We start from the raw sequence: 13,778 nt of genomic DNA, 5'->3' as shown, positions 1-13,778 counted from the left end.
ATAGATTTATGCTAACTGGCAAAAGATCAGAGGAAAGGAGGATATTTTTCCTTAATTAAACAAAATAACAAGTTGGTACAACTTGGATTTCATTAGTAACTTTTCAAAGGTAATTGCTGCAGAAATAAAATATTTGCAATGCTTAGGAGAAAGAACAAGAAGGTAGTCTCAGAGTCATAGTTATGCAGTACAGAAACAGGCCCTTCAGCCCACCATGTCCATGACAACCTTATGACCCTACCACACGAATCCTATTTTTCGACATTAGAACTACATCCTTCTATGCTTTGCCTATCTAAGTGCTAGTCTAAATGGCTCTTAATTGTATCTGGCAGCACGTTCCAAATATCAACCACTCTGGAGTAAACAATTTGCTCTAAGATTTCCTTTAAATATTCTATATCTCACCTTTAATCTATGCCCTGTACCATGGGAAAATACTTCGACTATTTACCCAATGACACTCCACCTTTTATACCTCCATCATTGGACTTTGGGAAGGATTTCAACAAGGTCCCCAATGATGGGTCCCACGTGGTAGACTGCTCTGGAAGGTGAGATCCCATGGAATCCAGAGAGAACTAGTTAGGTGGATTCAAAACTGACCCAATGATAAGAAGCAGAGGGTGATGGTTGAAGGGTGTTTCTGGAATGGAGGCTAGTGACAGGTGGAGTATTGCAAGGGTCAGTGGTGGGCCCTTTGTTTTTTTATATAAAGAATTGGGATGTGATTTCTCTAACTTGCAGTAATTACACCTTCCTTCTCCTCACTTTTTCTAGTCCTCATTGAAGTTACCCTCTGACCCCTTCTCTTCTCATCAACTGCCAATCATGTCTCTCTAGTTTCCCTCCCCCTTCCATGGTTCACCGTTCTCTCCTATTAGATTTCTCCTTCTTCAGCCCTTTCAGTTGTCCACCTATCCCATCCTAGATTTTTAATTCATCCTCATTTTCTCCCTCACTTGTTTTCACCTAAGACCTGCCAGCTTGTACTTTTCCCTCGCCCACCTTCTTATTCTGACTTCTGCCCCCCCCCTTCACTTCCAGACCTGATGAGAGGTCTCAGCCCGAAATATTGACTGTTTGTTCCCTTCCAAAGATGCTGCCTGACTTGCTGAGTTCCTCCAGCATTTAGTCAAGATTTCCAGCATCTGTAGGATCTCTTGTACTTAAGGAAAAAAAACTTGAATCCTGAAATGTGTAAAACGCAAGATTAAAAATGCAGTGATACCCTGTTAGAATATTCAGAGTTTGCAATAGATGTGATTGGGTGAGTGGTTCACACTTGCTTTGTAAGGATTTAATACCACATCAATGCTAAATCAACTAAACTCTTGAACCACTCAGGAGATGGTGCTGGAAACCTTTGGTCTCAGCAGGTGGCGATGTTTCACCCTGTATAGGTGGCAATTGAAAAAAGTACAAAACTTCTGTAAATATATTACAGACTCCAAGAAAAAAAGTAACAATGTTTAAAGTAATCTTTGGAATTCTGAGCAGTTTATAGTTCTACGGCTTCGATAAACAAGAAATTTAAATTAGATTTTGAATTAGTGTTAAAGAGCAAAATTGCAAATATTGGATTTAATCAAGTAGAGAAAGTCATCATCAGATATGTCACAAACAGTTTATAACATGCTTTCAAAGTCTTTATCTTTTTCCTCTTCATCCTGTCATTCTGAAGACTTCAGGCATTAAATCACATGCAAGATCCTGCTGCATTTCTGTGCTGGAAATCCCAGGCTGTCAGGGGAGGGAGGGTGTGGGTGGTGAGGAAGAATTTAACAGTTTACATCTGTACACTGAAATTTAAACACACCAGGACTTACATGTTACTGAGCATGCTCAAATCTTCATCAGCCAACCGGTCATCTTCCAGGTCACTAACCTTGGCTTGTTTCACTGCTTCCAACAGCAATGAATCATTGGACGGCACAGTCTGCTGAACCCCTGCAGGTACAGGACAGGCTGGATTTAGTTAGGAGAATCTGCATTTCATAAGGTATAAACCACAAAGCTCTCTGGCAGATGGCAGTGTTTCTTCTGAGGGAGTGGTAGAAAATGAGAACCTAGACGTATTGAAATGCATGGGGCAGCGTGGTCGCTGAAGACAAAACCTCTAAAACAGAAAATACTTGGACTGAACAGAAAACAAGCAGAAATATCAATCATAGGAATGCTTTTCCATTTTATCCAGATTTTTTTAGGGTTTGTTTGTCATAAACTGCATAATGGCACTTCAGCAACAGAAATATTCTAAGTGGATTTGAGAACAAAAATTACTTTTCTTGAGCTGAAAGTTTAATTTTGGTCAAACACTTGTTGTTAATCACATTTTCAACCAGTAAGTCAGAGGTCTGTGCCATCGCATACAAATGTCATTTCTTTGAACAATATATCAAACAAATTATATCCATATAATTGGTGAGCATTCACCATTACATACAGTATTTTACCAAATTAGTAAAGATTTGACCATTGATGTTGCTACGATTAGGAACATCCAATTTCATATCATAGCTTTGTCAACAAACACCCTGTATTACACAGCCCGTCTCAGATTGTCAAAACCCTTGTTATTCCACTAATGCAAATTTCTAACAGCAGCACATCACAGATCATGTCATATGGCTGATACTAATTTCCATAACATCTCAACAATACACAGACAAAAGAGCTTAATTGTCCAATTATTTCAGCCTACTACAGACATTCACTTCACTCAATCTATTGCCCTCCCCCAGCCTGTTGCTAATTTGACTAATTTGCTTTCTCTCTTCTCAGGGTTTTCAACCTGAAACATAAACAGGCTTTCCTTAGATGCAGCCTGATAGATAAGCTGAGCTCTTCTAGCATTTCTATTTTTGTATCAGATACCAGCATCTGCAATTTTATTTGTTTCCCATTATTTAACATTTATTGAAGGCTGATGGCGAAAAGTAGCCGTTGGAAAATAAAAGGGCAAGGCATGATTGCAGGTTTTAGTAGTAGGTGAGTTAAGCCACGAAATTAGCGTTCCAATTCTAAGCAATTAACATTGCAGCTCAGGTGAACACGGCCCTATTGCATATGGTAAGCAAGGTACTGGCTTTGAAAAGGAGGCAAATATTTTTGTATGGGTATGGTATGGGTATTTTTGTTTGCATATTAACCCAACATTTTAAATAATGAAGAGGAACAGAAACTCGCAGTCTAGCACAGTCCAAAGTTTATATGCTTTTCCAAAGCAAAAATATTATCAATCTTTGGAGAATCAACAGGGACTGCTAAAAAAAAACTCTATACAAGAACTCCTTTTTGTAGCAGTGCATGCATGGGATCACCTTCCAAAGAATTTTTGTTCAATTGGTTTATCTTAGCAGTACATTATCATTAAACTGATACTCACCTAGGTTGTCACGTAGTGCGCTTGCATCAGTATGGGGATCAAAGTTATAACTCTGAACTAGCTTAAGCCTCATACGGGAATAGTTTTCCACACTAGACAACTTCCAGCACGTGGACTCCGGTTTCCTTATCAAGAAAGGGGGAGGCGAGCAAACACTGCATTAGAAATCAAATGTTTGACCAACGTAACACCCAATGCCATACACAAGATACGTTGAATGGACTTAGACTGGAAAACATCCCAAAGTTCTTTGAATAATCAACAAACTTAGATTGTTCGTAAGAAAAGAAACTACCAATAACTGTCTTGAATTTGGTATTTCAAAGAGAGTACTGAAGGAGGACAGAATTAAAGGCAGTCCTCAGCTTACACATAGGTTTTATTTCTCAGAATTGTCTACAAGCTAATTTCTCTGCAAGTCAGAAACAATCATTTCCTGTAGTCACTATATCGGATGCAAAACATAAACTTGCTATAACTCCTAAGTTTCATCAACTACTTCAAATTCAAGCTTAATTGTTGTTCAACCATGCATGCATACCTATGAATTCAGTCAAAGAAAACAGCATTATTCCGGGGACGGTGCAAAACATAGGAACAATGGTCATGTTCAGATTCAGATTCAGTTTATTGTCATTTAGAAACCAGAAATGCAATGCAGTTAAAAAATGAGACAACATTCCCCCAGAACGATAGCACAAAAGCATATGATAAAACAGACTACACCAGAAAATCCACATAACGTTTGGCAATCCCCAATCCAGAGTCCGGAGAGGCTGCTGCATATTAATATCATGCTACCGTCTTCGCGTGTTCCCTGGAAAGAAGCTCCAAATCCACCAGACGAAAACAAGACCAAAAACTAAAGCTACAATACCTGCACAAATCCACATAGTTACAACAGTGCAAACAATAGCATAATTGATTTTAAAAAAACAGACCATGGGCACAGTAAAAAATAGTCCAAAGATGTTAAAGGACTATAAGTTCAAAAGAAATCACCACACAGTTTCCACAAGTCCCCAGCGTCCTGACAGACTCGCCATCCCACACCGGCAGCAGAAGGGAATGCCCCCGCTATGGACTTCCAAGGCGCCGCTTCACAGACGCAGCACACTCCGAAAGTGACCTAACCGCAGCGGTCTCTGAGTCCATCCGTCGAACCTGCAGGCCAATGACCATCACCTCCGGCATAGCTTCTCCGAGCACCATCCTCTGCCGAGCGTATTAAGACGGCCCCGCCAATGGCCATCGGCAATGCGACCCCGAGGACTGGGGGCCTGTTCTTCCCAGCAGAGTCCCGGACCTCATAGCAGCAGCAGCAACGAAGAAGGTCTTCCTGGAATTTCCCGATGCTCCTCCATGCTCCCACGTCTATTTTCAATTGATTATGATTGCACACGGCACACCACTTCAGAAATAACAGATAATCAGTTCCAGAGTGGCCGCTGCAAGCTGCGCCGCGCCGCCATCTTGGTTTACTGTGCAGCACAAGGCACATATAGCATGTACAAGATAACAGTAGAATACAGTCACACCAAAAGAAATGTAGCCCTGAGTCCATGATTGTTGCAGCAGTGTGTAGTTGAACACAACCTAGCTTGCCTTCTGCTGAACGAACACTATTGGGGCGAGGGGGAAGGGGCAGCACCAACTCCAGCAAGGATACAATGCCATATCCACTCAGCACTCCGGTGGACTGCCTGATTCAGATGACTCCCCTGGGCGGCTGCAAGCACATGACACCACAGCTTGAGGCCTAGTCCTCACTACAACTGAGGCCACGCAGCTCCCATGCTGTCCACCAAGCTTTTTGCCAATAAACCAATGAATTCCACTTGCAGCATTCCACACCACCAATGTCCAACAGGGTCTTGTGATCATAAGTAGAGTGACTGAGACAATCACTCGCTGTTAGAGGGCACACCTTCTTCGTGCACCAACACCCTCTGTTGCAGGCAGCATCAAGGTCCACACCAAGTCCAGCTCCTTCAGTTTCTCCACAAACAAGCAAACTGCTGATGAGGTAGACCTGCAGTGCTTTAAGTTCTTAATGTTCAGCGGGGTCTTGCGATTGTAAAAATACTTTTTAAAAAGACAATAACATCTTTGGTTGACCCCGTAGAAGCCGTTGCATCCCAGCAGCTCACCACCTTACTGGAAGACCCTAACACCCTTTGAGCCTTTCGCAATTTCAGAACAACAGAAGCTTTATCAAGTATTTTTCTCAATTGCAACAACTACTATAATGCAGGAATGTGGCAGCCAATTTGTACACAACAAGATCCCTTAAATAGCAACCAAATAATGGTTTGCTCCCTAACCCCCTAAACTGTAGCCAAGGTGCATATACAGACTTTCCATCAGTAGTGAGTTTTAGTTAGAAATGATATGACCTCTAATATGTCCTTGAAATAAAACCAAAGAGTGCTAATCCCAAGACAGAAGTCTTTGAGAGAATATTAGGATACTGAATCATGCAACAGAACATGGTCACATCAGCAATGATGTAAGCTCCATACTTTTCAGCCCATGGTCCTCGTTCACAGGTTAGATAATGCTGAGCTGCCTTCCATTGTCGCAGGGTTGCAGTATGCTGGCTGTTGAGTTGCTTCAACATACTGTTGTAACGCAGGTTTTCCTGCCTGGCTTTGCGGGTGAATGGTTCCACAAAATACTCCTGTCATTAAAGCAAGACAAACAATTACGATACAGTAAGCACTTCAACATAAGCACATATACCTAGCAATTCCTCAGAGCTAGACACATTCAATTTTATATTGTGATATGAGTTGACTAGAACCAGAATAGGACGGCCCTTTAGAAAGTAGATGAGGAGGAATTTCTTTAGTCACAGTTTGGTAAAATGGTGGAATTCATTGCCACAGATGTCTGTGGAGGCTAAGTTACTGAGTATAGAGCAGAGGCTGATTGGTGATTTTATTAATAGGGGCATCAAAGATTACTGGGAGAAGACAGGAGAATGGGGTTGAGTGGAATAATAAATCGGTCGTGATGCAATGGGGAATAGACTTGATGGGCCGATTGGCCTAATTCTGCTCCTATGTCTTATGGATTAGGGAGGGGTGATGAACTGATGGCTCACCAGTGATTGAAAAGGTTTAATGGTAATCTTCATCCCAATTCTTTCGCATTATTCATAATTTTGAATATACATATTATAGCACAGAGCACTTTTTGTTGATCCATTCTAAGTTTGTGTGTGTTCTGATTTAATATTGAATATTAACACATCTTAGACAGGATACTTAAAAAACTCACACATTCTCAAGCTGGAGTGGGTGCAGGAGAAATTTAGGAAGGCTTAAATTATAGGGAGAAGCTGGCCATGCTGGAACTTTATTCTTTGGAGCATACGAGAATGAGGAGTGACTGCAAAGAAATTTATAACATCATGAGTGGTATGAATAAGGTGGTCACAGTCTTTCCCCAAGGTTAGGGAGTCCAAAACCAGAAGGCACAGATACAAGATAAAAAGAGAGATATTTAAAACAGACCTGAGGGGTAACTTGGTTACACAGAAGGTATTGAGAAATTGAAATGAGCTGCCAGAGGAAGTGGTCGAGTTGGGTATAACTGCAACACTTAAGAAGCATTTGGATAACTATGTGGAGAGGAAGGGATTGGAGGGTTACATGTTTGGGACTGGCAGGGAAGATGCTGTGGTTGGCATTCACCAGTTAGGCGGGAGGGCCTGTTTCTGTGCTGTGTGTTACTCCATGACAGCATAGTAGAGTGCCATTCACAACATGGTGTTTGCCTTGGCTCTTTGAAAGAGCTGGTTACTTATTTCATTCCCACACTCTTTTCACCATTGCCCTAAATTTACTTTTCAAAATATATTTAACTCTCTTTCGAAAATTCCCATCGGGTGAGAGACATTGCACAACACCTTAACACTTAAGATAAAACTCTGCTTACCACTAAAGCCTTTTTTGCCAATTCTCTTCACCCCATTTCATCTGGTTACCAACCTCTTGCCCCATGGAACCGACTTACAATTCTGGTATGCTATTAATTTAGTGTAATAAATATCCTAACAAACAATGGACAGAAATCATTTTACTGATAAACTAAAGGACATACTGTTACACGTTCACTTCAGGATTATGGTTTAAATCCATTTCTCATAGTAAAGTGTAAGGTCTGTGTCCTCATTGGAGGCATCCTGCATCTGCAGAATCTCTCTCATGACCCAGGAGCAAGCGTGATAGGTCATACAGCAGACAGATTTCAGAGATGTCTGTGATCAATCATGTAAAACAAAGATCTGTGCAGTGCTTTTAGCATCTTAAAATGCACTTCATAGCATTTCTGCATTAACAACAACATTACCCACATATGATGAAGTAGGACAGTTTTATCAATAATTAAGGAGAAGCTCGCAGGCTTAGATAAAGAATTTCAGAAGTAGTTGAAAGCTCGATCAAAAAATCTGAAGGAATCCAGAGATGGAAAAGAGGCCAAACGAGAAGGAAAGCAGAGCTCCAGAGATTCAGAGGGCTAGAGGGCACAGAGATAAAGAGAAGGCAAGCTCATGAAGTATTCCAATGAACAATTACAAATCTACACTTGGGTCAGTGCTGGTAAAGGGGGGATCATGGGACTTGGGCTGTAGACTGTGGAACTATGGATCAAAGAGGTCACCATTTTCAAGTTAGGGAGGACTGCCTTTTGAACACAGGGAACTAAACCTGGTCTGCCAGCCCTCACAGGATTATTTGCCTTTCAAGGACAACATTTGAGAGCTTCCAGATTTGCTCTGGCCTCAGATTTTCTTTTGACATTGAAAAGTACACAGGCATGGATTTTTTTTTAATATTGTTAATGATTTGTTCACAACCTCCACTCACTTGGAATTTCAGTTTGCTTTCTCCTTTCTCGCGATCTCGCTTGTGTAAATTCACCATCATGGTTTCATAACATTCTTTCCAGAAAATTGCCATGCGTTCGTGTCCCTTGCTGAATGTTTCAACTTCATATTGCTTCATCGATGGAATGATCTGAGAATAAGAATATACTCATAACCTTTCATAACACACGTCTCATCCTGATTTCTTTACTCCGCCACGAAGAGAATGATCAGTAAAGAGGATTGACTTACAACAAAGGAAGATTTACTGAATAGAAACAATGCTACGTACGTATTTGTCAATATAAACACGCCATTCACTGGAACCACAGTATTCTTGGAAGTCCTCAAAAAACGAAGGGCTGCCGTTGCTTTGCGGCAAAGCTGGCAAGTGCAGATTCATGTACAGTAGTTCATAGATTTTGGAGACCAACGTTCGTATGATTGGGATCAGAAAGGAATAGATCTCAGTTTTTTCCCTTATGGACTTGGTCAGTGTTTCCTCCAGCTTCCCTAAGAGGAAACAAGCTTCATCACGGTTTACTATCTCTTTTGTTTGCAGTATTGTATTGAGTTTTGCTGCAGCCATGGCGCACACCTGATTGGTTAACAAAAACAGAAATTCTTCAGAACAACTGCCGAGCAGAAAACACCAATGAATTCTAATTTTCACCTACAACAATAACATTGCAACTAACCAAAGGATAGTAATGAAAAAGAATGTAGAAAAGACACAAATAACTCAAATTTGCATCCATTTTTAAAAGCTACTTGTGTTCAACCCGCAGTGTTGCAATTTCTATGACAGAAGCTGTTAAATTATAGGAAGAAATTCTTGCACCTTTCAGCATTTGAAATTCAGCTTTTCACCAATTCCAAAGCAAAAATGTACAAGTAGTCAATTGCTTTAAACACAGCAGCCAAACTATACAAAAATCCCAGAGACTGCAATTTGATAATAACCATATAATCTGGCTTTTCTGTGGTCTTTGTTCAAAGGATACTAACTCTCTAATACTGCTTTTTCTCCATAGGATAATTTGTTTCCAGTTAACGGGAAATAGAGGGCTTCAGTTTGATGTTTTCACCAAAAGACATGACCTCTTACTTTGCACCATTATTGTACTAGGACATTGGTCAGATTTTGTGTTTGTCCTTGCAATGGGATTTGATCCATAACAGACTGACATGACCCAACTGGCAGTACTTGTACCTCTGTACTTATGCCTGATTTGAAAGGTGGTTTTCTAATTTAACAATTAAATGCTTTTTCAAGAGTGGAGAAATTTGACTAGTACCTGTATATTATCTTGAGCAATAAAACCAAGAAGAAGTCGTGTCCCAAGCTGGGATAATTGCGTCCACTCTGGTCCAGATGAATACCACACCATCAAGTTATCCATTAGAGTCACCATCTCCTCCAATAACTAAATAAAAGGAATGGAACCAAAAGGCAGTGCAGAATGAATGGAAAGACAACTGTATTAAACTTGACAATCATTGAGATACCAGATGAATATTAAGAATGTTACATAAAAGTAATCTGGGTACATTTAATCCTGAAATAATAGGCAAGGTACTTCCAAAGGGTGGCTTTAGAAATCATCCTAAATTAGACCCTTAATCATAAAAGAAAATTGGAAGAAAAAATATTCAAAAAAAACGAGATTTTTAAAGGGAATGAGCAGCTTAGGTTAAGTGGAGCATTAAGGTATTACATGAAAACACATTACATAAAATATTTCATGTGATCTAACAACATGTTAGCATGGATAGGGATTAAATAGGTTTTTAAAAAAGAGGTCATGTGAATAAACTGCTAACTTCTGGGAAGGTAGATTGTTACTTGTGGAGTGTCACTTGAACTGTTTACAGTGCCTATAAAAGTAATCACCCCACCCCACCCCCGGGACTTTTAATGCTTTATTTTTTTAACAACATTGAATCACAGAGGATTTAATTTGGCTTTCCTGATATTCATCAACAGAAAAAGACTATTTCACATCAAAGCCAAAACAGATCTCTTCAAAGTGATCTAAATTAATTACAGATATAAAACGCAAAGTAATTGATTGCTTAAGTGTTCACCCCCTTTAATATGACACACCAAAATTGGTTTTAGAAGTCACATAATTAGTTAAATAGAGATCATTGTATGCAGTCAAAGTGTTTCAATTAATTATAGTAAAAATACACCTGTATCTGGAAGGTCCAACTGCTGGTGAGTCAGGATACTGGCAAAAGTACACCACAAAGACAAAAGAACACACCAAGCAACTCCACAAAAAAGTTATTGAAAAACGTAAGTTAGGAGATAGAGACAAGAAAATTTCCAAGTCACTAACTTGAAGGGAATGAATACTTAAGCAATCAATTATTTTGCGTTTTATAAGGCACAGCTCAGAATAGGCCCTTCCAGCCCCTTGAGCCACACCACCCAGCGGCACCCGATTTAATCCCAGCCTAATCACTGGACAATTTACAATGATCAATTAACCTTTTAACCAGTACGTCTTTGGACTGTAGGAGGAAACCAGAGCACCTGGAGTAAACCCACGTAGTCACGGGGAGAATCCACAAACTCCTTACAGGCAACAGTGGGACTTGAACCTGGTACTTGTACAGTAAAGCGTTGTGCTAACCACTACGCTACCATGCTGCTAATGCTAAAGTTTCAGCTGTTTGCAATCATGTATTTCTATTTACTAATGCGAACCCGATTGATGGTCAAGTTATGAGGAGAACAAACACTAATGGATAGGGATAGAATAATTAAGCAGGTAAGAAGATGGAGTTACAATATCAGAAAAAGTGAAGAAATCCATAATGTCAGAAAATCTTGGCTACGTCACAGTTTTCCAAGTAGAAACAAAAATGGTGATAAACTTAAATTTTAGCATTGGCAGAATCCCACAGTTAGGCCATAAGATATAGGAGCAGAATTAGGCTATTTGACCCATTGAGTCTGCTCTGCCATTTCATCATGGCTAATCTATTTTCCTTTCAGTCCCAGTCTCTTGCCTTCATCCCCCAACTAATCAAATTTCTATCCACCTCTGCCTTAAATATACCCAATGACTTGGCCTCCACAGCCGCCTGTGGCAACTAAATCACAGATTCACCCCTCTCTAACTAAAGAAATTCTTCCTCACCTCTGTTCGAAAAGGACATCCCTCTATTCTGAATTTGTATCCTCTGGTCTTAGACACCACCCGCCATAGGAGGCATCCTAACCACTTCCACACTATAGAGGCCTTTCAACATTTGACAGGTTTCAATGAGATCGTCCCTCATTCTTCTCAATTCCAGTGAGTACAGGCCAACAGCCATCAAACGTTCATCATACAATCAGCCTTTCAAACCCGGAATCATTTTCATGAACCACCTTTGAACCCTCTCCAGTGTCAGCACATCCTCTCTTAGACAAGGGGCCCAAAACTGCTCCAAGTGAGGCCTGACCAGTGCCACAGAAAACCTAAACATAACATCTTTGCTTTCGTATTCCAGTCCTCTTGAAGTGAAACAAACATTGCATTTGTCTTCCTCACCATTGACTTAATCTGCAAATTAATCTTTAGTAAATCCTGCATGAGGACTCTCAAGTCCATTTGCCCCTCAGATTTTTCTCTTCATTTAGAAAATAGTCGATGCTATTATTTCTTTTACCAAGATGCATGTTCATACACTAACCCAACACTATAATCACTCTGTCACTTTTTGTCCATTCTCCTAATCTGTCTAAGTCCTTCTGTAGCTTCAATTCCATCATCCAAATCATTGATACGTAACATAAAAAGTAGTCCCAAAACAGACCCCAGTGGAACACCACTAGTCACCGGTAGCCAATCAGCAAAGTCTCCCTTTATTCCCACTCTTTGCCTCCTGGCAATCAGCCAATGCTCTGTCCATGCTAGTATCTTTCTGTAATACTATAGGCTCTCAACTTGTTAAGCAGCCTCATGTGTGGCACCTTGTCAAAGGCCTTCTGAAAATCCAAGTACACAACAGAAACCGTTTCTCCTCTATCTTGCTTGTTATTTCTTCAAAGATTTCCAACAGATTTGTCAGGCAAGATTTTCCCTTAAGAAAACCATGCTGACTTCGTCCTGTTTTAATCATGTGCTTCCAAGTATCCTTAGCAATCAAATCCAATATTTTTCCAACCACTAACTGGCCTTTAATTTCATTTCTTCTGCCTCTCTCCCTTCTTGAAGAGTGGAGTGATATCTACATTTTGCCAGTCCTCCAGAACCATGCCAGAATCTATTGATTCTTGAAAGATCATTACTAATGCCTCCAAAATCTCTTCAGCTAACTGTTTCAGAATCCTTGGGTGTAGACCATCTAGTCTAGATCTTCAGACCATTCTGTTTCCCAAGCACCTTTTCCTTAGTAATGGCAATTTCAATCGTTTCTGCTCTCTGACGCTCTCAAACAGTGTTTTCCCACAGTGAAGACTGATGCAAAATACACATTCACTTCATCCACCATTTCCTTGTCTCCCATTACCACCTCTCCAGTGTAACTTTTCCAACAATCCAATATCTAGTCACACCTTGCTTTTACTCTTTATAAATCTGAAGAAACTTTTGGTATCCTCTTTAATATTATTGGCTAGCTTACATTCGTATTCCATCTTTTCCCTCTTTATGACTTCTTTTTAATTGCTTTCCGTTGGCTTTTCTAATCCTCTAATCCCATTAATTTGTGCTTTACTTTGTCTTCTCTTAGCCTTTAATGTTGGCTTTGACTTCCCTTGTCAGCCATAGCTGCATCATCCTGCCTTTAGAATATTTCTTCTTCTTTGGAATTTATCTATACCGCTCTTTCCAAATTGCTCCCAGAAGCTCTAGGCATTGCTGCTGTGCTGTCATTCCTGGTAATTTCCCCTTCCAATCAACTTGGGCCAGCCTCTGCCTTTGTAAGTATCTTTACCCTATACTGATACATCTCACTTAAGCTTCTCCCTCTCAAATTGCAGGGTGAATTCAATTATATTGACATCACCACTCCTCAGGGTTCCTTTACCTTAAGCTCTGTAAGCAATTCTGGTTAACTGCACAATACCCAATCCAGGATAGCAGATCCCCCCAATGGGCTCAACCATGAACTGCTCTAAAAAGCCATCTTGTAGACATTCTACAAATACCCCCCTGGGGATCCAGCACCAACCTGATTTTCTCAATCTACCTGCATTCTGAAATCCCCCTTGACTATCATAACATTGCCCTTTTGGCATGTGGAGGCCTATATATAACTCCCCATGAGGGTCTTCCTACCCTTGCAATTTCTTAGCTCTACCCACAAGAATTCTACACCTTCTGATTCTATGTACCTTTCTCTAAGGTTTAGATTTCATTCTTTTTTAACCAACAGTGCCACACCATCCCTTATGCCATCCTGCCTGTCCTTTCGATACAATGTGAATCGCTAGATGTTAAGCTCCTGGTTATAATCTTCTTTCAGCCACGATTTAGTGATGGCCACAACGTCATACATGCCAATCTCTCACTATGC

General features: G+C 40.3%; 1 protein-coding gene across 3 annotated transcripts in view; it reads right to left on the bottom strand.

The window, feature by feature from the left end:
• nbeal1 (neurobeachin-like 1) overlaps nt 1-13,778 on the bottom strand; it is a 284,052-nt gene that overhangs the window by 73,310 nt on the left and 196,964 nt on the right. For all 3 annotated transcript variants that reach the window (XM_059967252.1, XM_059967253.1, XM_059967254.1), the window contains 6 exons: nt 9,560-9,688; nt 8,554-8,859; nt 8,263-8,412; nt 5,911-6,068; nt 3,389-3,513; nt 1,830-1,950 (listed from right to left, as the gene is read on the bottom strand). In XM_059967252.1, the coding sequence (XP_059823235.1) occupies nt 1,830-1,950; nt 3,389-3,513; nt 5,911-6,068; nt 8,263-8,412; nt 8,554-8,859; nt 9,560-9,688 (989 nt within the window). The remainder of the gene's footprint in view (nt 1-1,829; nt 1,951-3,388; nt 3,514-5,910; nt 6,069-8,262; nt 8,413-8,553; nt 8,860-9,559; nt 9,689-13,778) is intronic.

This window comes from Hypanus sabinus, chromosome 4 (genome assembly GCF_030144855.1).
Source record: "Hypanus sabinus isolate sHypSab1 chromosome 4, sHypSab1.hap1, whole genome shotgun sequence".
NCBI lineage: Eukaryota > Metazoa > Chordata > Chondrichthyes > Myliobatiformes > Dasyatidae > Hypanus > Hypanus sabinus.
Note: the sequence above shows the minus strand (reverse complement) of the source record. Positions and strands in the feature narration are given on the sequence as shown.